Source organism: Cimex lectularius, unplaced genomic scaffold (genome assembly GCF_000648675.2).
Source record: "Cimex lectularius strain Harlan isolate CLEC.00 unplaced genomic scaffold, Clec_2.1 scaffold347, whole genome shotgun sequence".
Lineage (NCBI taxonomy): Eukaryota > Metazoa > Arthropoda > Insecta > Hemiptera > Cimicidae > Cimex > Cimex lectularius.
This window is the reverse complement of record NW_019392883.1, coordinates 7946-35834: the sequence shown is the minus strand read 5'-3', so window position 1 is coordinate 35834 and position 27889 is coordinate 7946. Positions and strand designations below refer to the sequence as shown.

Below are 27889 nucleotides of genomic sequence, written 5' to 3'. Positions count from 1 at the left end.
AGTACCCTTCTCCGTCGTCCGACCTGGAAAAGATGTCTAGTTCCTGAGGATGAACAAGCGGTCCAAGCGTGAGTCCCTCTGTCGCCGATCGCGTTCTCTCTCTCCTCGCATGGTTCGGGCCTCGTCCATCCACGCCTGAAGGAGGTGAGGGCTCTTACAGAATGATGGTTAAGAGAGAAGAGAACCTGGTCATCATTGGCGAACACAAAGTTTATGGAATTGCGGTGAAAATCAGTGATATGAATGATTGACACTAGCAGTCTTCCTGGAGGAACACAAGCGTAATTGGGTGAATAGCAGATTTAGAGGAATCTTGAGCTATAAGAAAGCGATGACCTAATGAGTAAGGACTGAAGATGGTGGAAAGCATTCTCTAATGTTTGCACAACCACACAAGGTCAGTACTGCTTCAATTCAGGAGTTGTATGTCGATTGAATCGGCGGAAGATATGACGGCATGAGGGATGAGAGAGACGGGGGAATGTCAGTAGTTTAGATGGTATAAAAGAGCGGCGCCAATTTACTTCCTTGAGGAGAACCACCATTGATTGAATTTCACTTCAAGAAAGTGACGAATAACTAAGAATTGAAGATGTAATAAGTGTAGGAAAACTGCTAATATTCCCACAGCCATTCTCGGGCAGATGCTCTAAAATATCCGACCTCGTGACTTTGATTGTTTTGACTATTTCGTTGATGGGTAGAGATTGGAAGAGGTTGACACTATCTCCGACCTTGGTGTCATTTTCAGTAGAAAGAGTGATTTCAGTGACCATATCAAACAGATTCGAGATAAGGCTCTACGCAATCTTGGCTTTATTACTAGGTTTTCTAGAGATTTTAAAAACATCTTGGTAGTTAAAATATTATATCAATCCCTCGGTCGTAGCCATCTGGAATATGCAAGTGTCGTGTGGTCCCCTTACTACGTTGGTGAGATTAGCGACTTGGAAAAAGTACAAAAGAAAGCAACCAGGATTTGGTCTTGCACACCTGAATTATTTGGAAAGGCTGAACTGGCTTGGTCTCGAGTCGCTTAGCTCCCGCCGTATTTTAGCCGATCTCATTTGGGGTTGGAAATTGTGGAATGGGGCCATTGACATCCTGAACTTACATTTATCTCTATGTGTGCCTCAGCGACCATTTAGGAACCATAATTTGTTCTTTGTTCCACACTACAAAACAGAATATGGACTGAATTCACCCCTACCGAGGATAATGAGATTGCTGAATTATTATTCTAATGAAATAGATATATTTCGCGATTCCTTGAATTCAGTTAAAATTAAATTAAAATGTTTACTTGCCTTGAATCATTAAGCTTGTGTTTTTGTTATTATTCTTAATTGTTCATTTGTTCTTTTTGTTATTATGTGCCTTTTTTGACTACTCCTCTTGTAGATTCTTTCTGTAGGAGTTATAATAAATGAATAAATATGGTTTCCAGTTTGAAAAGAAGAATCTCCCGTAGCAATTTTTCTAGAGGGAGAAGGAGGTTAATGGAATGGTAGGATGTTGGTCTTTTGGGTTTGAGGATCTTACAAATGATAGAGAATTTCCTTATGAAAGAATAATGCGTTGTTGTAAGGGCTGCAGGAAAAAATTATCAGGAATTATATTGCTTTGGTGAGGATAGGAAGACAAGTCCTATAAAGTTTTATTTTTGTTTAGTCTGCGGATTGTATGCTCAGTTTGTAGTGCAAGTTTTATGATGTAGTGTGCGAGGAAGAGCAGTATTGGTAGTTATGGATTATGTATAATAATCTATGTTTTCACTCGCGAAATGTTACGCGAAAGTTGTGTCGCGTATGGATACCAAGCCGGAACTGCCAAACTTGGCGCGAGCATGTTTCGTGGTCAGCCGACCAGAGGTAGATTTTTTAGTGTGCACCAAAGTGTTTAGCGTTGTTTGATTCTTTCCGTATAAACGCGCTTATCTCGAGTATGAGAATGAACCAGGTGGTTCGACATATCGGAATGTATCACAGCTACCGATAAAACTTTTAATAACAAATACAAGAGAGATAGAGGCTGCGTGGAAGGAAATGAGCGTCAAAATGGGACATGTACGGTCTGTCTATGTCACATTTGGTTCTCCAGAAGCTTTCTTTAGCGATAAATGGCTAATGATATGCGATATTTTATGTTTGGGTGTTAATAGTTTTGGTAGAATAGAAGAACTTTCTGTCAGGATTATTATGGAGCCAGGATGAGGAGTGACAACTTCAAATAATAATGTCAATATAATAGATTTTTTCTTCGTCAGATGTAGCTAAAGAGTAAAATCGTCGAAAATGGATAAACAGGATTTATATGATAGGATATGACGTATTTCCGTTCAAAAAGATCTGTTCCCCTTAGTCAGGAAACTATGTAGCCGTCAGTAAGTTAATTGTTAGTAATTTATTAGTAATTATAATCAACAATTAATCATAATAATCATCATAATCATCAATTCTATGAAGATAACTTTGAATCAATTTGATTGTACAAATAAACTTTATAGATGTTTATGTTTGGAATTTGTATGTTAAATATTACATTAGAAGTGCATATATAGGATTTACACGATCAATGTTATAATTATAAACAGTAGGTCATAGAAAATTTAATTCGAAGGGAATCGCGTATTCACACGGATTTCACATTACATTACGTTTAACTGTAAGGTAAAGAAAGTTTCGTGAAGGGGAGCGGAGTAGAACGAAAAACAATATTTAAAAGAGTGCTGCCTCCTTTTCAAGGGCCAGAGAAAAAAATCATATCCTACCCTACAAAAATCCGAGGAACTTTCGTCCAGGTGAATCTAATTTCCACACTTGCAGTCAAAAAGCCAGGTTTCACGGCGAAGTTTGCAATAGACTCTCTTTCCTCCTTACCTACCTGGCATGTATTTATAAAAAAAAACATCAAACCTTGAGGGAAAGCTTACCTCAGCAGTCCAGAATTATGAAACAATTTAAAAATTGATACAGATATGAAATTGAGTCTTTATTTGGTACTAGCTTTATAACCCAGCGTTGCCAAGGGGGTAGTAGTGTTATTTAACAAATTATTTTCAGTATACATACATTTTGCCATTGCTAGATAGCAGCATGTACATATATAAATGTACACAATTCAAAGTTTGTAATCGATGATTAATCATCATATTAGATATTTCACACATGCAATTTTTGTTTTGGATTACATTGTATTAAATTGTAATTACTAAATTCACTTGTTTTCGTAGTACGCTTGACCCATTCAATTAATTAAGGTTTTTAATTAGATAAAAAAGTCAGTGTCACGAGCGGGATTCGAACCCACGACCTTCGGCTAGATACGACGCTGCTCTATCATTTGAGCTATCGTGATCTCGCTCCACACGGACACTAACTTCCCATCTCAACCCCACCTTTTGAATTTTCCCTCCTTTTTGTGTAGAGCAGGGGCGAATCTATCCGAAGATCGTGTGTTCGAATCCCGCTCGTGACACTGACTTTTTTTATCCCATCTAAAAACCTTCATTAATTGTAATCATTGTTGTATTCAGGGTTAAATTCATTGCAATGCTCTCGGATTTGGTGATTTTTCAGTTTCAGTTTTTGGTGATTCCATTTGACACATAAGTAAAGAACAAATCTGCCATCCTGGAGCATGCAACGTATAATTGTCCATGAGTAAACCATGGTTTATCCAAATTCAATCCACAAAGTAGCAATTGTTGACCTTGTAATTTCTTTATCATTACCGCATATGCTAGTTTAATGGAAATTGGAATCATTCGAATTGGAAAGGCACTTTTGTTGGTCATTGGTATATGCTGTATTAGCACATCCTTTCCTTTGAATTTTAATCAGAATTTCAATTAATTAAGGTTTTTAGTTGAGATAAAAAAGTCAGGGTCACGAGCGGGATTCGAACCCACGATCTTCTGCTAGATACGCCGCTTCTTAGGTATATAGGCTTTAGAAAAATTATCTCACGACTTCTAAATAAATATCGATTAACGGTCACTAATCACCACACATTAAAAGATGGAGTTGAGATGGGAAGTTAGTGTCCGAGTGGATCGAAGTCCCTATAGCTCAAGTGGTAGAACAACGGCGTATCTAGCCGAAGGTCGTGGGTTCGAATCTCGCTCTTGACACTGACTTTTTTATCCCAACTAAAACCCTTAATTAACTAATATATACGAATGATCACCTCCTTTACAGCGAATTTCAAAACTTGAGTTTACCGTATAACAAGTGATCAATGAACAGAGGAAAATGCACTAGGATATCAAATCCAAAGGCCCAAATATCGCACATATTTTGTTTCTGAAAGAGTAAAACTTTCTGTGTTCATTTCAATAAAACATCAACAGTCAGTCACAGCAGGCATTCCTGAAATATCTTTCTCAACGACCTTGTTCTAACTCGAAATTCTATCTAATGTCGCTATGTTAGCCAATAACACTATACTGTCCACCTTCCATTTACATAAAACTATATAAATTACAAGCAGAACACAGTTTACTGTAAGGTAAGATGAACAGTTCAACACTGACAACTGACACGAAAATATTTATAATTAGGTAACATCAAATGAAATGTTTTCGTAAGGTAGTAAAGAAATACAACAAAAAATACCAACATGGAAGAGGTAAAAAAACACCATAATATTTTATCAACAAAAGATTTACTATAAAAAGTAAATGCTCTCTGTTCAGCGGATTTTGATTAATTTTCAGATTAATTATTTAAACCCAGTACATCATTATTAATTGATTTGTTTTTCTTGTGATTAGTTTGTTGCTATTTTTTGGTTAGTATAGTAAGCAGTGTACTAAGTAGGGAGTAAACTTCTGTTCAGTTTCTCCTGGACCTGTCGATAGTTTAAACTACCTCTGCCCATCTGTGCTAAACGTGCCTTACCAATTTGTGGCTTTACATTTCTGCTTTTTTATACGAAAAATACAGTATAATACTAAATAAACCTGATATCCTAAGGGCAACCCCTTTTATTGTTGTGTCTCAGAAAAGATGAGATGATCTGAGAAATTTCTTAAATTTGAAAACCCGGTTTTTAATAAAAACAGGTCTGTTGTCTTTATTATAATTATTTTCAAGAAAAAAAGTATTTTTAATCAAAGGAGAAAGTAAATTAAAATTGTTCGACGAAGCCTATTTATTTCGCCATGGGAAAAGGAATGAGAATTTCCATTCAATCGAAATTTCAATATTAATTATCTTCTTTTATCTCTAATTACTAATTAAATTTTAAAAACAGCTTTAAACATAAAGCACTGTATTTACTGAATTTTATGTTCCTTACATGTTCATCAAATTCATATAACGTTTATAATTTCTAAATTTCCATTAGAATAGAATAAGTAGGCTTCATTTTAAATGGCTTAACTGGTATTGGAAGTGGGAAGTTATGTAAAAATCGTCTTCTGGTGTGTAAATATTAGTTAGTGGCTTACATCAACAGGGTGAGTTGTGATGAGACTTCAATACTTAGTTGGAAGTTATCCTACATGTCAAATTGAATTAAAACGTCCAAAGCATAAGTCGCAGCTTTATTGGAGATAATTCACTTTTCAGATTATTTCAACCGAAGTTCATCGTGCTCCTCTTCTCTTATAACAGCACAGGATTCCTGAATAATTTCTATGAGGACGTCCTAAGTTGCGACAGGAAGTATGACACCAAGTAATCCATATCTTGAATTTGTTTGATTTTGTCAGATACTCCTCGCAAAAAGCAAGCAGAGGTCCAATACTTTTTCGTGAGGTTTTGAACAACGTAAATTTTCAAAACGAACTTTTTAAAGTAGAAAAAAAAGAGCGTGGAAAAAGGAAGATGTTAATTTTGTGTACGTCGTTATGCCCAATAATTTAGGAATTAAAAAAACGACTTCTCTTTGGAATATATTAATTCTTGCATTTTATCATTAACTTTTATCCAAAATTTGAGTATTAATATCTTTCAATTAATTAAGATTTTAGTTGAGATAAAAAGTCAGTGTCACGATTTGGATTCGAACCCACGATCTTCGGCAAGATACGCCGCTGCTCTACCACTTGAGCTATCGTGACTTCGATCCACTCGGACACTAACTTCCTATCTCAACCCCACCGTTTGAATTTTCCATCCTTTTTGCCATTTTCCATCCAGCGGCGTATCTAGCCAAAGGTCGTGGGTTCGAATCCCACTCGTGACACTGAATTTTTTATCTCAACTAAAAACCTTAATTAATTGAAAGATATTAATTGGTGAAGCAGACCACGAAAACTAGTGAATTTGAGTATTAGGTTAATGTTTTAGGGGCTTTATACTAATAAAATAAAAAATTGATTATCAACTGTCATCCTGAGTGATGAACTCGTAGTTTTGTCTGTCTGATCAGTGCGCCGCGTGTTTAGTTGTACAAGAAACCTTCATATTGTAATTTATTCAAGGCATTTTCAAGTTGACAATTACAACGATTCGACTTTATCAGAGATGATCAGTTCTAGCATTTGGTTTTTGTTTACCGAACGAGTTATTGACTGGCTGGAAGGAAGTTAAAAAAATAATATTTCGGTGTAAAGCTATTTTCTGATAAGTCTAATAATTAATGTCTATCTTCATGGTTCAAACTAACACGATTCCATGCGACGTTTCAAAATAGTAATTATCTTGTACAAAGTTGGGCAATTTATTATATCACTGTCATAATGTCTTTTGTTTTGAGATAATATTGCACGAGACAATCAGCACAGACATACTAATAAAAACGGCTAAACGCCTGACGCGTGATTAACTGCGGCAATAGAACCAACGCATGACATCCTTCGACACGCCAATCCTTCTTGTAGTTCACTGCATGATTTTAATTATTTTAATTGATCTTGTAAAGTTTAGCTTGAAACAGCTTTAATATTCAATCAAAACATGTTTTACGTGGAAGCATGATGTTTTATAACTGCAATTTTTTACTTTGGAAAGTTAAAAAAAATCATACAATTCATTCCAAAATGGGTTGTTTTGAAATATTTTAATTCACCTGATATATTTTTTAATTTAATTTACATTTTTCATTATTTTGTTTTAAATCCAGTGCATCTGTTAATACAAGATGGTCAGAAAATCCGATAAAATACCGTTTTTTCATAATGTTTTTGGTAGTCCATCAGCCTGTAGTCTGGGGGCCGCGGTAGCCGAGTGGTCGGCTCGTAGGCCCCGTGGTCGTGGGTTCAATTCCCGCCTTCGCCTCTGGCCTTTTTTCACGACACCCTTCCCCCCAAAATGAATACGCATAACACATTGTCTAGCGTTGGCTAATATGCAGTGTACATAAAAATTACTTCCACCAATTAAATACCAATATATCTTTACAGGCCCTAGTGGTATCACATTACCACATTACCAACCCATTATAGATTGCGACTAAGAAAATTCTTAAGTACAAAACACGTTTCACTCTTTACAACGTACAGATAGATTATGGACTAAATCCCACGGGGACGTCTTAATCCATACCACTAATATTTTCAACGAACTTGTCGAAACTCCAAAATTTCCTTTCCACCGAATCCATTTTTTTAGGAGAGGTCAAGCAGTCTTCCTGGTCTCATTCATTTAATAGGGTTTGGCACCCGGGCTTCTGTGTAAACTCAAGGTCATCCTACCATCTTCTCTATTTCTGATACTAAAATCGTATCTTGCTGTCACTTTCAAACTGTACGAAACTTCTTTTTCCACTATTTTCCTGATCCTCGCAGGTGTTCCACAGGGGAGCGTTATCGCTCCCCTCCTTTACGCAATCTACACGGCTGATCTCCCCACTCACCCTAACACTTTCATCTTTATCTTTGCCAATCACACATCAATACTCACCTCCGTTAAGACCCCGTTACAGCTTCTAATTTACAAAATCACTTACATATACCCGAATCCTGGCTCCACCAATGGAGAGTCAAGTAAAATGAAACTAAATCTAAAATCATCATTTTCACTCTTAACAAAAAACTTTCCCTCCTTTATATTTCAATAATCTTCCCATCCTCGTTGCTACCACGCACGATACCTTGAACCTTACCTCGACAAACGACTTATATCGAATCCCTACGACACTTAAACGTACAAATTTAAATAAACGTTTCAGTCTGCTAAAAAACTGCTTTACAAGCGATCCAAACTTAGAGTAACAAACAAAAAAGACTAAAAGACAAAGAAAGACCCATTTAATTTGGATAATTACCACTCCACAGTGCTATACTACAATTCATCCTATTGTACGCACCAATACACCATAACATCTTTAGAGCGTAAGCAGTTCTGATCGCGAAGGCACCAGAGTCTAATGCTATCCTGAAATCCTAACTGCCTGATTCTTCCAGGTAACTGACTGAACCATAACCTCTTCTCTTCAGTGTATTCCTTCTGGTGTAACTCACGGAATCATCGTAGCTGTATTACCTTTCAGTATACACACCCTTACATTTCTAACACTGTGCACCCTCGCTCTTACCTTTCCTGAAATTGCAGCAATGCTCTCTGCAAGCTCGATCCTGTCGCTGATCTACCCCTCAAGATCTTCGCTCCTACATATACATCATAAATGGTTCTTTGATGACCTACCCCAATCTGGATAACGATTGTTTTTACGAGGGTTCGCAACAGCAGAGGTTATATCAACCCTCGGGGTGCCGGTGTTTATGAAAAAAAAACCATTTTTAATTATATCGGGTTCGAATGCAAGGCGGCTGGATTCGAACCCGGGACCTTTACCTGACAGTGATGAGCCCCGTGTCAACGCCTAAACCGATGCCCCCACATCCGTTGTTTCCTTATAACATATATGTGTATTGCATTAATGCAATTTCTGATTAATAATAAAAAATATGGTAGTCCTCTCGGAAGTCCAAACCAGGTTGAATGTATTTCTGACATTGCACTGCAGATATACCTGGTTGCAGACCATTTTGGTGTTTTAATAGTATACATCATTCTGAGTCGTTTGATTTTGCAACTGTGTTTTGAATTAATTCCAGCACAGGTGGAGTAAGTCTCAGGTTTATCAGTCCAATTTATAATGTGTCGTATTTGGTCGTTGAACCTTTGTCACATCCTGTGTGAACTCCATATTAAAGGTAACCTATATTATTGATAAAAACCAGTAATCCTACGCTAATAAAATCGAATTACCAATACTGATGAAGTTTCATCATTGAATTAAATTTATTAGATAAATTGAGACATAAACTAAAGTCAAACAATGATGTAATAAAATAAATGTCGAATGTTTAACGTCAATTGTTTTCCGATAACAACAGTTTCATCTATGCAGAGAAAGGTTACTCGATGTGTGCCACATACAGAAAAAATATCATGCCTTGGCTCCCTACAGGGAGCGTGTAGGCATGCCATCCAATCTGAAAGTGGTAATAGAACATTGCAGAGGGTTTCTGGGTCCCCTGTTCCGCTTTTTAGGGAAATTGGGGTTTTTTATTATATAATATGTCTTATGTGTTGAGTGTCTATATATTTTGTCTGAGTCCATGTATTTATTAGCGTGAATGGCGAGGGGTGAGGTCGAAATAAAACGTCATCATCGCCCCTCGAACGTTGAGAGCGTATTAGTGTGTGTTCGGGGTCGATGGCGGAATATTTATAAAAGTACTCCATCGACCCCAATCTGGATTAGTTTGAGTATAGGTCGGTGGATGAATATCATGTACTCCACCGACCAAATGGAATGAGTGTACTGTATGGATATATGGATGTGTGTATATGAATACATTTATTTGTGTGAATGTAGTGTTTGAAAGGGTAAATAGAATATAGACTTAGTTGGGGGCTGGACACCCAAAAAAAAAATGTTTCATCGGAAGCAGGTTATTTAAAGAAAACCGAAAAACCACCATGCAGAAAAACCATTCAAATTTCTATCGTAAGAAAGAGGGGCATAGAAAATAAATCAGTTTTCAATTAGTTTATACTCAAAATTTTTTCTTGATTAATTCTTTAAAGAGATTTCCGGATAAGAAATGAATAAAACGTATTTTTTTAAATATTTATTTATCATCGTAATATTATTACAAGGGGTATAATGATACCACGTATATATTTTTTGTTCATACGTATAGCTACTGATTGTTACACATGACAGTTTATTTACATAAGATTATTTCAACAACCCAATGCAGATTCGTCATGCCTAAATGTCGGGTTATCTAATATAAACTGCTAAGTTGTGGGCATTTTATTTATTATACTTACGATCACCATATATTACATACATATATTTTACACAAAAGGTCTTTGTCTCAAATGAATAAATGAAAAAAAAAAGTTTTTTTTTGTTTTTTAAATTATTTTTCATACAATAAAGAATCGACCGCACATTTAGAGCCGAAAAGAGATAACGAATAAGTGAAAATTAGTGATAGTTTAAAAATTTACATGTAAACAGTGGCTTAGTGAATATACATTGGGGCTCTTATATAACTATGTAAAGAATAAATAAACATTTATAATATATCAACAAAGAACCAATAGGCCTTTTGTTCTGACTCTTGACCATTCACAACCATATCCCTACATCAGAAATCATAATGCTAAATTATACTTAATTTTATGTATATATTTATAATTTTATGTACAAATAGTCATTATATTACGTTCTTTCCACTATATCAGTTATGTCTTTAAAAATAAATAAGTAAATAAAAGAACAGCAGTGCTTTTTTATACAATCTTTACACTTTTTACACTTTGCTTCCAATTATTTTTCATTCAATTATTTATATCTAAAAAAAATTATTTTATCTGGGCAAAGTTGTTTCAATCTTTTAATCGAATTTAAAAAAATTAGAATGAGTTTACAAATAAAAGACTAAAAAACGTTGAGTATTTCATTAAAACAGATACACTAACACTCCTTAGTGAAAATGTAAACACATAGAAAGTCTATTCCAACATGTGAATCGGTTTCAAAAACGGACTGGCCGCAAAAAGGGCTACAGATTAATTTTCAACATGGCAAATTATACAAAACGAATTTGCTCCGGGTGAGAATATCCGATGGGAACACGTATTTCTTGGCCGACGAGTACTAAAATCACCATCACCTGATGGCGGCGCTGAGGACGATGACTAATAGCGGGAGGCAGATGCTGTAGACTGATGCTGAACCGTGTTCTCCGTGCTGCATTGCCGCTGGATACTCACCGGCTAAAAGGATTGAAAAATAAATTAGATCTCTGCAATCTATTCAGAAACACACAATTAAATTATTTTTATTCGCGTACAAAATTTTTTAATTGTACGCAAATGGCTTACTAGGTGTTACCAGTAAAAATATGGTGATTAGTGACCGTTAATCGATGATTATTCAGAAATCGTGAGATGCGGTCTGGTGTGATGTAGGTTTCAGAAAGACATTTTCTTTTTAGTGCCAACGTTTCGATCGTTATTGAAATCATCTTCAGGGCTCAAAGTGTTTGTTTTCTGTGTAATTGTTCCATTCTTGCGTGTCGTGTTGAGAGTGCCACTTTGAACCCTGAAGATGATCTCAATAAACATCGAAACGTTGGCACGATAAAGAAAATGTTTTTCTGAAATATACATCACACCAGACCGCATCTCACGATTTCTGAATAATCAAGTTACCAGTAAAATTTGTATCAATTACAATCAGGGTTTCATATACATCAACATTTCTAATATATATATTAATGTAAAATACACAACGTTAATATAAATAATTAGATGTAAAATTGCTAGTACAGAATCCCCACTGAAAAAAGTTTTTAAGATGGTAGCGAAAGTTTTTCGGCTCGACAGGTTATTTTTTCCATGTTTTTGTTTTATTCAACTCCTACCTGATGGATAATAATCTATTTTTGAGCTTTCTGTTTCAGCACCAAACTCTAAAATTTTACATTATTTGATCGATTTTTCAATGTCATTTTAGTTTTTCAAAACTTTGGCCAAAAAGTTTCAATTTTGTTGTACATATCTCTCAAAATCTGTTCTATTACAACATTCATACTTCAAATTTGAAGTTTTTTAAAATAGCGAATCGTTAATTTTTGTAACAAGTTAAACGGAAGCCAAAAAGTGACTGCTACTCTGCTGATAGATCCTGAACCCTTTTGTCGTTTATTCTATTAGCGAGCACGTTAGAAAAAACGACATTTTGAATATGTTAGACATGAACAATCAAAAAACTTCCTTGTGACGTTTCGAGAAAAAGAAACATACTGCATCAAAGGAAATAGCAAGGAAACTTTGAATCCTTGAATGAGAATTTGTGAGAGATAAGCATTGACCGACAAAGTACGTGCTCCTAAGGGACAGAAGGAATTCCCAACGCACCTATGCAAGACTGTATACTTATCCGAAGGGGAAAATGCTTTGAACGGTTCAACGTGACCTTAGAACAAATAAAATCACTAAAACTACCGATATTAAAATCCTTAAATTTGGACTATCGGTGTAGAATAGTTTTTCATTTATTTTCTGGACATGATTATGTTGGGCTAGGTCAGTGTTCGGCAAACTCGCATTCCAAAAGAGCCAAATATAAAAAAAATACAAAATTGAAGTTTATTCAAAGAGCCATTTTTTAAACTTAAGCTTTGCTTTATTAGACATTTTTATGGAAATAATTAGAATTAAAAGTACACTCTCGAGCTTGCATTTGCTGAATATGTCTTAGTTTAACTAACGGTACATTAAATAAAACTTGGTATCATTGTTATATAAAGATAATATTTATTTAAAAAAAAAAAAAACAATTTAAATGATATAAAAGGTATCCTTAAAAAAACTACAAATACTTCCCTGGAAAGTAGGGATAAGTCAGGTTTGTATGTTGTTTTTAATCTTAGGAACGATTCCAAGTTCTCATCGATAATCCGATTTTTTAATCTACTCTTGATAAAGTTCATGCTTGAAAATGATTGTTCGCATAAATATGAAAACCCAAATAAGGAAAGAACAGCAAACGCTAGTTTCTTCAGTTGATCATCATCATCCAGGTGTTAAAAATCAACATAACTTCCCTCGCCAGATCTTTCAAAGCAGACTATATGTGCTGTCAATTTAATTCACATCTATTTTTCTCCAATAGATGTAAATCCGTTTAAAGACGCTCGAATTTTGAGCTCCAAAATTCTTTATTTTTTAAATCCAGCAACTGCATTTCAGAGCTGCCAATATCAGTATTAAAGGGCAAAAAAGGGGCGTCGGTGGCCGCAACGGTTTAGGCGTTAACACGGCGCTCATCACTGTAAGGAAAGGTCCCGGGTTCGAATCCAGCGGCCCTGCATTCGAACCCGACATACGTACAAATGGGCTTTTTTTCAAAAACACCGGCACCCCGACCTCTGCTGTTGCGAACCCTCCTAAAATTAAAAAAAAAATTATCTTATTGTGGCATTCAGAGGTTTTTTTTTAAACAAAAGCTAGCGTCGCTTTGTTGTTTCTAAAGTCTTTGAACCTGCTGAGCAATTTCTTCAGGAAATGTCTAAGCACATAGAGCATAGCATATAGCCTCCTGAGGAATAATACCATGGTAAATAAGTATATCGTGATTAATTTTTTCTTTAAAAATATCGACAATCCCATTTCTTGCACCTGTCATACTTTTGGCTACGTGTCTGCACTAAACATTTAGTGAAACAGCCGCAGCCAAGGAGGCAAAGAGCCGCAGTTTGCCGACCACTGGGCTAGGTGATTTGCTTGTTTTCTCTTTTTATCGTTTTTTCACGTGGACGCAACTAATGTTCTGGCTGAGCACCGTTCAATTATGGAGAACTCGAACGAACCCGGCTAGTCTTGGGTGTCAGATGAGTCTTGTTCCATGGGGAAAGGAAGGTTAAAAAGAAGATCGCCAAACTTTTTCCATTGGTTGGTGAGGTCTCAGTATTTTTGCATGCAATAGTGCATCTTCCATGTCTACTCCCCATGTACGAAGGGCCCCAAACCAAAGGTAACGCTAGAGGGATGAACAATCCACGGAAAATTTAATCTAATATCTTTCGTGATTTTAGTTTGACACCCCTAAATTTCCCAAACAGATAAAAAAAGCTGTTCTGTACAGCTCATAAATACAACCTTAAATGCGTTGCTAGCAATCATCTCATTGATCATTCTTTTCGCTATAGGGAATATTAAGCCGGGAACACAATTACCCGATGCTACGCCATGCGACGCTACTCGATGCTACCCGACGCAAATCCATAAGGTTGTTCCATAAGGTAATAAGCATTAGCCCCGTGCACATCTACCCGAGGCTCTGCGATCCCCACTGTCCAGATTTTCGTCGGGTTGCATCCAGTACAGTCGAAGACAAAAGAACCGGACACTCATATTTTTATTCAAACTACATGTATTATTGTCTTTATATTAATTACAACATGCTTATTTTAATATAAACCAAATTAAATTGATTAAAAATTAATTAGTTTTGACTTAAAAAAATAATTTTAATGCTTTGGTAGAAAATTAATCAAAACACCGGAATACGATTTTTTGATGTAATGAATTTAACTAACAATTTATTGCACTCGTTTCGGCGGTACATATACTAAAATTGGAATAATTTATTACACGGTTTTGCTCATAAAATTTAATTAACTATTTATTTCATAGTTTTGCTCATAAAATGACACCATTTTCTTCGGGCAGCGTCAGAACAGGACACTCATATTTTTTGTAGTTTATTTCAAACTAAGTACATGTAATTTTGTTGTTATATTAATTACAACATGTTATTTAATGTAAAGCAAATTAAACGAGATCAAAAATTCGTAAGTTTATAAACATTGTTTAATTATGATGGTTAGGAGTAACTTTATTTAAAACATTACAATTAATTAAGGTTTTTAGTTGAGATGAAAAAAAGCTAATGGCACGAGAGGGATTCGAACCCAGGACCTTCCGCTTGATACGCCTCTGCTCTATCACCTGAGCTATCGTGACCTCGATCCACTCGGACATCAACTCCCCATCTCAACCCCACTTTATGAGTTTTCCCTCCTTTTGCCATTTTTCATGCCATTTGCTTTTTTTCATCTCAACTAAAAACCTTAATTAATTGTAATGTATTAATTGGTCAAGCGCACCACGAAATTAGTGAATTTATTTAAAACAATTAAGTTTAACAAACAATTGATTAGATGGTTGTGCTCATAAAGTTTAACTAACAATTTATTACAAGGTTTTGCTCAAAATAGTGCATTAAGAACAAAAGATGCGTTGCGATTGTGATAGTGATTATTGTGGGTAGCATCGGGTAGCGTCGCACGGCGTAGCATCGGGTAAGTCTGTTCCCAGCTTTACGAGTGTGGTCTATGCTTATCCGCTTGTCAGGACCTAAAGGTATTTTTCTTCTTATAGTGTAGTATACAAGAGATACTTCTCTCTACTAGTCAATATTGTCATTGGTGACTATCTACAATACTTCTGTATACCGTTGATGGCTGAAAGATTGTAGGTCATTATAAGAAGAGGTCACATTTTTTATAGATTCATGTAATAAGTTTAATATGAAATATTTGGAAAGTAAAAACGAAAGAGAAATAATTACTATCATAAAGGAGAGCTTAATGACCATTTAACGTTGGGTGATAGTGATAAAATGGTGATTTTTTTTATTTCTCAATTAAAATTCCATGGGATATGACGGGATTCGAACTCAGAACCCAGCGTGGCGAATGCGAATCGACACTCCCTTATCAGTCGCCCACCGCGGTTCCCTTACATGTTGGAATAAACAACTAAATTACAATAGAAAAAATAATTATAAAAAATGATAGAGAATGACTCGTTCCTTCTGATCTTTCATGTACGAATGTATCTGTTTTTTACCTTAAGTTTGTTTCTACCTCATCAGTCTATACTTAACAAAAATGGAGAGGCCGAAGACTGTTTCGAGTTTAATGGATTGAGATTAAGCTGCCTTGTAATTGATGGATAGGAAGTGGCAGTTTAACATTCGATTGAGGATTAATGCCTTCAGGAGAGGAGACAAATGTTCGCCGGTCAGATTAATGGAACCTTAAATGATAATAAATTATAATCTGCAAAAGGAGAAAGTCTGATATTTTAGTACATCATGACGTGCTATATCGACGGATTATTAATTAACGCGTTGGCGTCATGTTTTAATAAATATTTTCATAACCAATGTGAACCATTTTTTGTGGTATATTTCAACCGGTGAAACATTAATAAACGTTATTGGAATGTAACTGTTAAAGATTCCCTCATTTTTTGATGATGTACAGTTTGTATTAAAATAGACTTCCGAATTATTAAGAAATAATCCAAACTGAAAAAATGAATAAATATTACAATATCAGAAGTGAAATTTAAATGTTATAAACCGCCATTGTAAAACAATAAGCGTTTATTAATAAAGATTAACGCTTTAAAACCATTGGAATAATAAATAATCTTTAGAAATGATAAATGATGGTGTGAGTGTGGTGTTCAATCCTTTTTAAAAAGATAGTTCCTACTGAAAGTAAGTTGTTTTACAACCATCCGGATTTCGAGCCCTTTACCTCATCATCAGGTTGAAGGCCTTCTACAACCACGTCTCTCGACATGAATTGCAAAAGTGAACCCGCTGATACCCCCCCCCCATGGACGTTCCAATTAGCAGCTGGTTTTTTAATGGCGCTAAATTTGAACGTGCGAAAAGCGGAAATTATAACACAAATAAATATTATAATAGTAAATACTGTAAGAAATTAATTATAAATTAGTGGTTAAAGATAAATTATTAAAAATTAGAATAATATCTTAATATTATTAAATTATTATAAAAATAATAATAATTAAAATAATAAATTTAATTATTTGGACGTTTAGTATTATTTATGTACATATTTAAAATGGAAGGTAGATCAAAATCTGTTATATTATTAATGCATTTAACACCATGTTCACTTTTACATTTTTTAATTTCAAATTTCTCATTTCATCATTTTCAAAGATCATTTATCATTAACCACTAATTTATAATTAATTTCTATTCGGGTTATAATTTCCGCTTTTCGCACGTTTAAATTTAGCGCCATTGAAAAACCAGCTTCTCATTGGAACGTCGCGTTGGCGGGGGTATCAGCTGTTCACTTTGGCAATTCATTGCAAGGGTCAGGTCCTTGGTGACACTGACATCTGCCAGGACTTACAAATAATTTCACTCTCGTTTTGCTTTTACCTACCATGATGCTAAGAACTTGACTGTCAGAGTTAATGCAATATGCAATTAAGAAAAAAAATTAATATATATTTTCCCCAAAATAGACGCTCTAACGCCGACCTTTCACTGCCTCGTTACCCAGTGTAGTCGTCGCCGATGAGATCCAACTAAGCATGTTTCCACTTTCTTGTATTATTTCACTTTAGCCGAACCAAAAGGAAGAATTGGACAAGACAGTGGATTAAATTAAAGTAACTCGATGTTCATAGGACAGTTCATGTACGTGGATTTCCGAATTTGCTGTCGCTTTTCTCGCTGTTTTTGTCTGAAGACTAGTCAAAAATATATTTATGTAATATGTAATTTTTCATTATTTTTATGATGTGTACAAGATATGACACAAACGAACTCGTGTGTAAGAGAATGCCAGGGAGAATCGGTTGATTAGCTTGCTAATCGGAGACGATCGAACAAAATTTAACAATTGCATATAGGTATAGTAAATTAAAATAATTTTGGTTTAAACATTGGCAAAACACCTGCTATACAGAATGAAGTTTTAAAAAAAATTATGAACATCAAAAACTTTAGTGAAAATACTTTCATAATTGCCTTCTTTTAATATTCGTCACTTTTTAATTATTAATGAAACAATTGCTGCAATTTATGTATTTTCAAACCAGCTGGTCATAAATTTGATATACAACTCGACGCTGAAAGCAAAATCTTCTTCGTATTCTTTCTCTTCTGTAGCGATTATAGTAGCTTCAACTATCAACCATGTGGCTTCAGCAATTATTTTCGGTTCCGGCTTGATTTATTTTTCCATATTTTACAATACCAGAAAACCTACCCAATCTGAATATAATTCAGAAACGGCACTGCATTTTTGTACACAGGATTTTTCTAGAAAAAAAAGTATCAGATAATATTTCCGGCACGTTAGGAACTAAACGGTTTCCAGTGAAATAGAATGACTGTTTACACCGGGAAAGGATCCGGTCTCAGACATAAAGTAGCCGACACTTTTGATGTGTCGGTGTTTGCTCTCAACTGTGTTTACAGGAAAACATCTACTCGCAATCTCAGCTGCAATTTTATTTGGTCAAATATTCCAGCCTGTGAGACCAAAAGTAATTACTTTTAAGAACTGTTTAAAATAACACCTTTATTTCAATCGTACTGTACTTTATTATTTTTTTATTAATAATTTTAAATTTTATTAGCATTTTTCTTACTACCACTGTCAGCCAGAGGTCGAAGTACTTGTGCGCGTGGCTTAAATAATGTAATTGTAAAGTAAGTCCGTAGCGTTTTTTAAATTAAATGTTCAATGATATGTAATAAACACTATATGAAATATTTGTTCCATTAACTGTTGCCATCCTCTGTGTAATTTTGTAATTCCGTCCTCCTAGAACTTCGCATCAAGCAATCAGTTGTTTCAAATCTCCATGAAAATAGCCTCTCTTAATTCCTTCTATACTCTAGAATATATTCTATTCCTTCTACTACCTACTGGTACTCAACAGGAACTGATTAGAACTCGAGTTATAACTACAGCCAACAAACCTACGATTCCATAGTAACTAATCGTGTGCGGATCGTATAGACTTGTAACCCTGAGATTGAATCTGGTTTCAGAATCCGACGAGGATAAAGCGGAGAACACCTCGATGCAACGCTATCCAACGTGACCCGAAGCCACCCGATGAAAATCTTATGTCAAATTTTCCATAAGATTGTATTACCCCCATGCACATCTGCCCGATGCCACGCAATGCTACCCTACTCTACGCTATGCGATGCAACCAAGTTCCCCACTGTCCAGATTTTCAAGACCAAAGGGGAAGACAAAAGAACCGGACACCCATATTGTATTATTGTCGTTATATTAATTACAATATACTTATTTTAACACATACCAAATTAAGTGAGATCAGAAAATCATTCATTTTTATTTTAACAAATTAATTTTATTTATATTTCGACCTCAACAGTTTAACTTATGATTTTTCCTTCTCGAAAGTGGGATAATAGGTCATTTCAAAAAAACAACACCCAGTTTTTCTTTCAATCCTCACGTTTCGGATTTATTTTAATACTTCCTCAGTTAACCCAGTGGTTATATCTCCCATGATTAGAGTAACGACTAGTTAACCACTGCGTAAACTCACCTGAGGAAGGATTAAAATAAATCCGAAACGTTGTGGATTGAAAGAAAAACTGGTTGTTGTTTTTTTGAGATGACCTATTATCCCACATTCGAGAAGGAAAAATCATTAATTTTAATGATGTCAGAAAATTGTTCAAAACACCAGAATACTATTTAATAATAAAATGAATTTAACTAACAATTTATTACTCGGTTTTGCTCATAAAATTTAACTAAAATTTATTACATGGTTTTGCTCATAAAATTAAACCATTTTCGTCGAGTAGCGTCAGACCCAGTCACTCATATTTTTTGTAGTTTATTTCAAAATAGGTATATGTAATTTTGTCGTTATATTATTTACAACTTGCTTATTTTAATGTAGACCAATGAAAACGAGATCAAAAATTCATGAGTATTTATATAAATTAGTTAATTATGATGATTTGGCAGAAAATTTATCTAAACACCGGAACAACTTTATTTAAAGCGCAGAAGACCGAATCTTATGATCTCCAAATAATCTTTATTTAAAATAATTAAATTTAACTAATAATTTATTAAATAGTTATGCTAAAAATAATGCATTAAGAACAAAAGAGGAGTTACGATTGTGATACTGATTTGTGATACACGCTGAGCGACTATTAGGTCTGCAAAATGTCCGCTTCTGAAAGGAGCAAACCTCATACGGACGTTTATTCGTTTCATAAAGCGTCGTCAACATGCAACAAACGAATTTGACTAACAGTCTAAGCTGTGGTTTTCCCTTTTCTATTTTATTTACTGACGGAATTTTCATTCGCTGAGAAAAGCCGCTGTCGAGAGTAGCTGTTTGATTGGTGTAGATGAGCCGGTTGTAGCGGAAGTCGGTAACGAGCGAAATGTCTCCTGCAGCTGGCGGCCACGTCCGCTGTTGTGAGTGTAATGAGTGCTGTTGAGACTTCCAGCTGTAGCTAAAGTTTACGTCTTGCTCCAGTATTGATCTGCATTAAGAAGGTTGAGCGCTTTCTTATACATTGTGTCACATGGATGCAAGCGGACAGCAGTGGCAGAGTGATTAGGGTATTCGTCTCGTATCTTCCACCCGGGCGATTCTGGGTTCGAATCCCGGCAGAGCCCATGTCAGATGAATATGGTATGAAAAATGTATTGCAAATTGGTTTAACCCCGACGTCCGCGACAAACATCGGGTAGTTGGTCATAAAGCACTTCCTTGGGTGCTGCAGACTCATTGGCTGACACACAGGCAATCAATATTATATACTACTTTATTCTCCATTTAAAAAATTTACAAAACGCCTTGTAAAACAAAAGGTCTCGAATTAAACTGACGAAGAAAAACATTGTGTGAACAGTAATGATTAAAATAAAACATTGTTTCGAAACACAAAATCGAATTATTGAAAAACGACAACGACTTATTCTACGTCCCAATAAATTATGTTGTTTACTGGCCAACGCTACGGACTTAATGTACGTCCCAATACATTATGTTGTTTATTGAAAAACGCTACTACTTATTCTACGTCCCAATACATTATGTTGTTTACTGACAAAGGCTCCCGACTTAATGTACGTCCTAGTACATTACGTTGTTTACTGACCAACGCTACCGACTAAATGTACGTCCCAATACATTATGTTGTTTATTGAAAACGCTACTGACAATGTACGTCCCAATATATTACGTTGTTTACTGACAAACGCTACGGACTTAATGTACGTCCCAGTACGTTACGTTGTTTACTGACAAACGCTACCGACTTAATGTACGTCCCAATACATTATGTTGTGTACTGACAAACGCTACAGACTTAATGTACGTCCCAGTACATTATGTTTTTTACTGACCAACGCTACCGACTTAATGTACGTCCCAATACATTATGTTGTTTATTGAAAAACGCTACGACTTATTCTACGTCCCAATACATTATGTTGTTTACTGACCAATGCTACCGACTTAATGTACGTCCCAAAACATTATGTAGTTTTTGAAAAACGCTACCGACTTATACTACGTCCCAATACATTATGTTGTTTACTGACCAACGCTACCGACTTAATGTACGTCCCAATACATTATTTAGTTTATTGAAAAACGCTACCGATTTATTCTACGTCCCAATACATTGTGTTGTTTACTGACAAACGCTACCGACTTATTCTACGTCCCAATACATTATGTTGTTTATTTAAACCTCAACAATTTTTACTTTTCCAACGATAATGTGTGTTGTATTTACGGAGAAATCAGCAAATGTCCAATGTACAAGTGACAACACATTGTTATTCAATGTAATTAAATATAATTGAATATCTCCCAGTTCAATTTCGCATAAAAAGGGTAGCTAATACCGTTCTATGATATTAGATTAATGAATGTAGTTAGAATACAATATATATGTTTGAAAACCACCAGTTGATACAGAAAGCTCATAATTCGGTAATTTAAGGATTAATTTAATTTTTTATGTAACTGTACTGTAGGGGGATCGCGGTAGCCGAGTGGTTAGTTTGATATACTCTCGGCTCGTAGACCCCGCGTCGTGTGTTCGATTCTCACTGTCGCCTGGGACCGTTTTTTCACCACTCCCCCAATTCGCATTTGTCTGCCTTGGCTACTATCCATAGCCTACTATGCATAAGGACATTAAAAATGACTTTAAAAATGGTTTCAATACCAAGTTATTCTACAACGCAATGTGGACACGTTGACGGCCTTGTTAATGGAGTCATCTCCTCAGAAAATTATTCATCTCTGAGTTGGGATAAGAAAGCTCACTGACAGCTTTGGCTCGAAAGGAAAAGAAACGATGACTAATTGCAATAAGATATATTGTGGAAAATACAGCTTGAGTACGCCATCAGCCTTAGGCTTATTGGTTGTTTACAATATAAATGATACTGCTTACCATTGAATGGCTAAAACAAACATGAAATAAAAATATTCGCCATGATTTATACACTAAATACGCAAGTCGTATTAATTGTATGGCAGTATAGAGGTTATTGTTCATTCTGGCATCTACTTTTTTGTTACATACCCTAGGGTAGTGTTTAAAAACCATCAAATGCGACATTGCATCACAGACACACTACTGTCTTCAAAACGAGAAAATTAAATTAACAGTTATAAATACAAAACGGGCCGTCATATACACTTGAAAGAAAATGTGACTTACCGTTGAGAACGTGAACATAGACAGACGCAGGGTTGGCATTTGAAGGTACGCAAGTGTAGTTTCCGGAGTCAGATAGTGATGCCTTTGTGACCAGGAGTTTGCTCGTCGTCCCGGACGCCGTCTTTTCCGTATCCAGGGAAATCCCGCCTCTCGGAGAGTCGAAGTCCACGGCGCTCGAACCCTGATACCAGAGGACGGAACCAGGCGGGCTCGAGTGCACGTTGACGGAGCACGTGAGGCTGATCGTGCTGCCCTTCTTCACGTAAACGTCATCTGGTCCCCAGATGCTAGCCTGGGCCGCTGTAAACCCCAGACTTCTCAGGAAGGCAACCAAGTACCACCCCTATGCCCTATCCTAAGGTGCTAAATTAGGTCCCAATCAAATTACTTTATCATTTAAAACTCAGTGACCTAATTTAGCACCTCCTACATTGCCAACTTTGTTTTATTTATATTTGAAAATGCTATTATTTAAATATATCATTTTTAAAAATACACTTATAAAAACATATTTGAACTTACAAAATAAGATAATTGAAGCGGAAAAGAGCTTAGTAAATGATGCCATGTTAAATATAATTTCTGCAGTTTACGAATGATAAAAACCCGGAATTTTGAAATATTTTATATTGTATGAAAAGACAATAAATAGAAAATAATGAATATAGCTCATAGGAATTTGTTAGCTACCAGCAGAAAACTAACATCTACATCGAACTATTTCGGATATTAGATGAGAAGATTACGGCACTTTGGGTATATTTTCCGCCTTTGGCTTAATTTGTATAAGTGTAAATATTATGGTTTTAAATAAACAGAACAGAGATTTTTTTTAAACAAACCTCAATGTATTTAATGAGCAGTAACCAGCAATACCGCCAAAAAAGCAGTCATAGGGACATTTACAAAAAAATATTGTACGTGTATATAACCGGCCCTTTGTAATTACTCTATACAATTCATATCACTAATCTGTTGGCATTCAATTACAAACAAAGCAGAAGGCAAGACAATAGGGGCAGCACGCATCTTCAAATTTGAAAGCGCAGTCAGAATGGACAGGATTGTTTTTTCACAAAGTATAAAATATTTGAAAATAAATTTAAAAAACTCGTCCGGTCTGATTGCACGAAATAGAATTTAATCAAATAATACATCAATATCTTCAACACACACCTAAAGCAGTAAAAAGCTTCTTTTTTGCCACTTATATTAAACAAAAAATCAACAATTTGTAATAATTCATTATAGTCTATTTCAACAAATCTGACATTCGTCTATGCAGGGTTCATGCAAGTGCAAAGAGTTTCTTATTATTTACTAATGAAAATTTTTATTTTCTTGCCACCAACGAACTACAAAGACGTACGTTAGTTTCTGCTAATTCAATTTTTTTAAACAATACTCAAATAAGTTTGTAAGAAAAAATATTAGCATTTGCTGTAGTTGAAAGAATAAATGCTTTTACGTATTTAAATTAATGTGCACGTTACAAATAGATAGGTAAAGAGAAAGAAAGAGAGAGAGAAAGAGAGATAGATAAAAATAAAGACAGACAGTAAGAGAGATAGAGTGTGTTTGTGAGAGAAAAATAGATAGAAATAAAGAAATTCGTAAAATAATATGATTTAAGATTAAAGAGAGACAGAGAAAGAGGATAACCTTGTGGAGCTGGGCCTGTGAGAGCTGTTGTGCCGATTTGTACCGGGTTGGTTTCTGAGAAGACAAGGGATAATAATACAGTCAACATTCAGACATCTCAAATGCAATAAAAATTTCACGTTCAAATTCCCAGATTCCTGTCTTACTTTTTCAAACAGCATCACAATTGAATCAGTGATTTATTTATGCATCTTGTTTTCCCCCTAAGCTTGAACGTGTCTGTACCACTGCTTTCTAGGGAATTTGCACGTGATATCATAAATGTGGGATTATCAATTGTTTTTTTTGTTTCTTTCTAAAGAAGGAAATTGTTACTGAACGTAATTTTGCACAGTGAATGAGGTATAGGAAATAAAACGAATTAATGAAACACTGCAATGGGAGATGATAGCCATTCTAACATTGTACTCAATATTTTCTTGGTTTTATAATTGTTCTTTATTCATTTGCCCATCATTGTAGACAAATCCTATCACGATAGTCATTTCTCTTTTCCACTAGCCATATTATTACTGGAATTTACCAAAACGGACTGGTGTTGAAATAATAAGAAAGATTTTTTCTAAAAATATAAATTAATTCAGAATTAACGGTATAATTTTATTACCAAATCTCAACATGAAATTAGGTATACTCAATAAAACCAAGATTATTTATATAAGATGGTTTCCTAATTGCTTTATCCCTAGTGAAAATAGGTACAGGTGTGAGCATATGCACGTTTCAGAATATAATTATTTAATTAAAACCTATGTGATCGCTATCAGTGTCACTATAACTCTTACTATAACTAGACAAAAAATTCCATGGTCACTGTTTTTCAAAAATTATTCAAAACGAGAGTTTCTGGATTTAATTCATGTTAGTTGAGACCTTTATGAAATTTGCGGTAACGGGATCGTTATTGAATCTGAAGTTTCGTTGGTTACATACAATGGACGAGTTGGATGGTTTTCCGATTCAGTCCCGACAATCCGTCAAGTCAAAGGAAGACAGTGAAAGCTTTCAAATCTGAGAGCTTATAAGTCATGGAAGTTATAATATTAAAAAATAAGTGGAAGTTAATCATAAAAAATAAAGACCTATGACTATTCGTTAGGGCTCATACGCTATGTACAAAAGAGCAGAGTCAGGTTATAAACATATAATCACTGAATTCGACAGAAACAATCTACTGACAAAATATGCATCACAGGGGCAATGAAACCCCTCATCTACTGTACCAACAGGACAAGATCTTCTTCCATTAGAAACATTCATTCAAAGAAATGGTATCACAGGCCAATGAAACCTCATCATCTACCGTACCAACACGACAAGACCTTCCTCCATTGGAAACATCCTTTAAAAGAAATGGCATCACATGCGCAATGAAACCTCATAATCTACCGTACCAACGCGACAAGACCTTCCTCCATTGGAAACATCATATCGAAGAAATGGCATCAAAGGGGAAACGAAACTCCATCATCTATTGTACCAACACGACAAGACCTTCCTCCATTGGAAACATCCTTTCAAAGAAATGGCATTACAGAAGCAATGAAACCCTCATTTACTGTACCAACACGATCAGACCCTCCTCCATTGGAAACATACTGTCACGCCTCTAATCGCCAGTACCGGGCAGGGGCGGGAGCGAATTACCTTTTCCGTCTCTTATGATCAGAGCGGGGGAACTCACTCCTGCCCTGTCTTTGGTGCAGTCCAGACGATTTTAATTAGAAATTTTTCTATCAAGGTAAGTCAAGGCTCCCCCTTAGTTATTCAAGGTTTTTTTATTTGTCCCAGAAAACGTATTTTGTTTCTTTAAAATTTGAAGTTGTAATTTTATTTGTAAATACATTTTGAGTCGAGATTTTGTTTTGTTATTTTTTTTTTTTAATTTAAAACTGGCGAGAGAGCCGGACCATAAATTTTTGGTACACCCTTTGAGGTCAAGCAAATACCCAAGGGGTTACATGGTAGCAGAGCGAACAAATAGCGCTTAAACTTTGCTGTTTGATTATAACTAAAATTTTAACTTATTAAAGTAAGATCTTTTAATTTTTTTTTTCTAAGGAACAGGAAAGATGTCTGATCCAGTTCAGTGTTTAACATGTGCCAAGTTTGTGCAAAAAGATGAAGGGTGCGTTTGTAATAAATGTGAAGGGTCTTTTCATTTTAGGTGCACACGTTTAGCTTCACGGGAGACATACGTAAAAATGAGTTTCGAACGAAGGGAGAAATGGAAGTGTGACAATTGCTCCGGTAACACCGACCCCATAGCTATAAAAACTATTAACAATGACATAGTAACATTGAAACACGAAAATACACAATTAAAAAAGCAGACAGAGGCCTTAAATAACAAACTGGACCAAATTTTGACATTGTTAGGAACGCTGACTTTCAACAAATCTACAATAGAAAGTACAGACATACAAGAAAACACAACAAAATTGGATACCATCACAAAAATAAATAATACCGTTCATTCGGACGACGAAACAAATAAACTCCCCGAGGCTCTTAAAGAAAAAATTCTCAGATCAGCAACGGTCGAACAAAAACCAGTATTAAAATTACCTAAGTATTTGGAAGACGTTATTAAAGACGTACCGAGATTAGAAACAGATAAACCATGGTCTATTCTTAAATTTGTTAACCAACTGTATGAAATAAATGAATTAGAAAGCAATTATTTTCCGGAAAAGTTAAAACCCATCGCTTCGGATTTCTCCTAGGGCTTAGGATCGACTGACTCTTGTGCAACAGCTGTTCACAAGAAACCCTTCTCCACATCAGTCCTCCAGGGCCTCGCTGGAGTATTTGTTACTACCACCAAGATCTGCACCGTTCATACCGATTCAATGAAACGTTAAGTTCATACCTACTCCAGAAAAAAAACAAAATGAGATGGGGCCAAAGGTTTCGTGCTACCAACAATAAATTAAATCAGACACTCGTTTCTGAGAACGGATAGTGTCTATATGACCGAGGAAACATCCTTTGCAACATCCTATAAACTTTAAACTGAAGAAAAGGGGGAGAATAAAACAAAACCAATGAAAGAACAGGCTACGTGAAAGCCGAAAATATGAGAAAAGCTTTCGGAAAGTGATCATCAATCTTTCAAGCAAAATGTATGATGTTAATTCTCAAGACATAAAAATTAATGAACTAGGTTGCACTAAAAACATCTCATAAGATCAAAGAGTTATATGGCACATAACTAACCTCTAATGCTATTATAGCATTAGCGTCTAAAAATGTCACACCAAATATTCTCTGAATGCACCAAAAACTTGATTTTGTGTAAGTAAGGCAAATCAACAACAAGCAGACAAATTCAGAGAAGGATACGGCCATCTAAAAGCAAAAATCCTACAGTTGGGATAACAAGATCAAACAGCACAAAACCAAAGTACAAATACAATGACGTTTGACGGGTTTATTAGTAATCTCAAGATTGGAAATTGTTTTAAAACCATACTCTAAAAGTGGCAAATGTAATGTTGCTAACCAAAGTAATATAGTTCTATACTGGTCTGTGGCATGTGAGAAAACATCTACACAAAATGGGTATGATTAATAATAAACCATTTCTTAGGCAAAGGAGAAGAAGGAGAAACAACTATTAATATTTTCTTCGATGGGGAAGAAGCTGGTCAATGGATATTTAATCTACAGTAACAAGAAGTTCCCAAAAAAAGACTAACAGCAATGA

General features: G+C 35.3%; 1 protein-coding gene across 1 annotated transcript; it reads right to left on the bottom strand.

The window, feature by feature from the left end:
- Nucleotides 1–10037: 10037 nt before the first annotated feature.
- LOC106668067 (microfibrillar-associated protein 3-like) lies at nucleotides 10038–24643 on the bottom strand. Its single transcript, XM_024229033.1, has 3 exons — nucleotides 24181–24643; nucleotides 22519–22818; nucleotides 10038–11189 (listed from the first exon to the last, which is right to left on the bottom strand). Exons 1-3 carry the CDS (start codon nucleotides 24266–24268, stop codon nucleotides 11083–11085), a joined length of 495 nt encoding a protein of 164 aa, XP_024084801.1. The 5' UTR covers nucleotides 24269–24643; the 3' UTR covers nucleotides 10038–11082.
- Between the last annotated feature and the right edge of the window lie 3246 nt (nucleotides 24644–27889).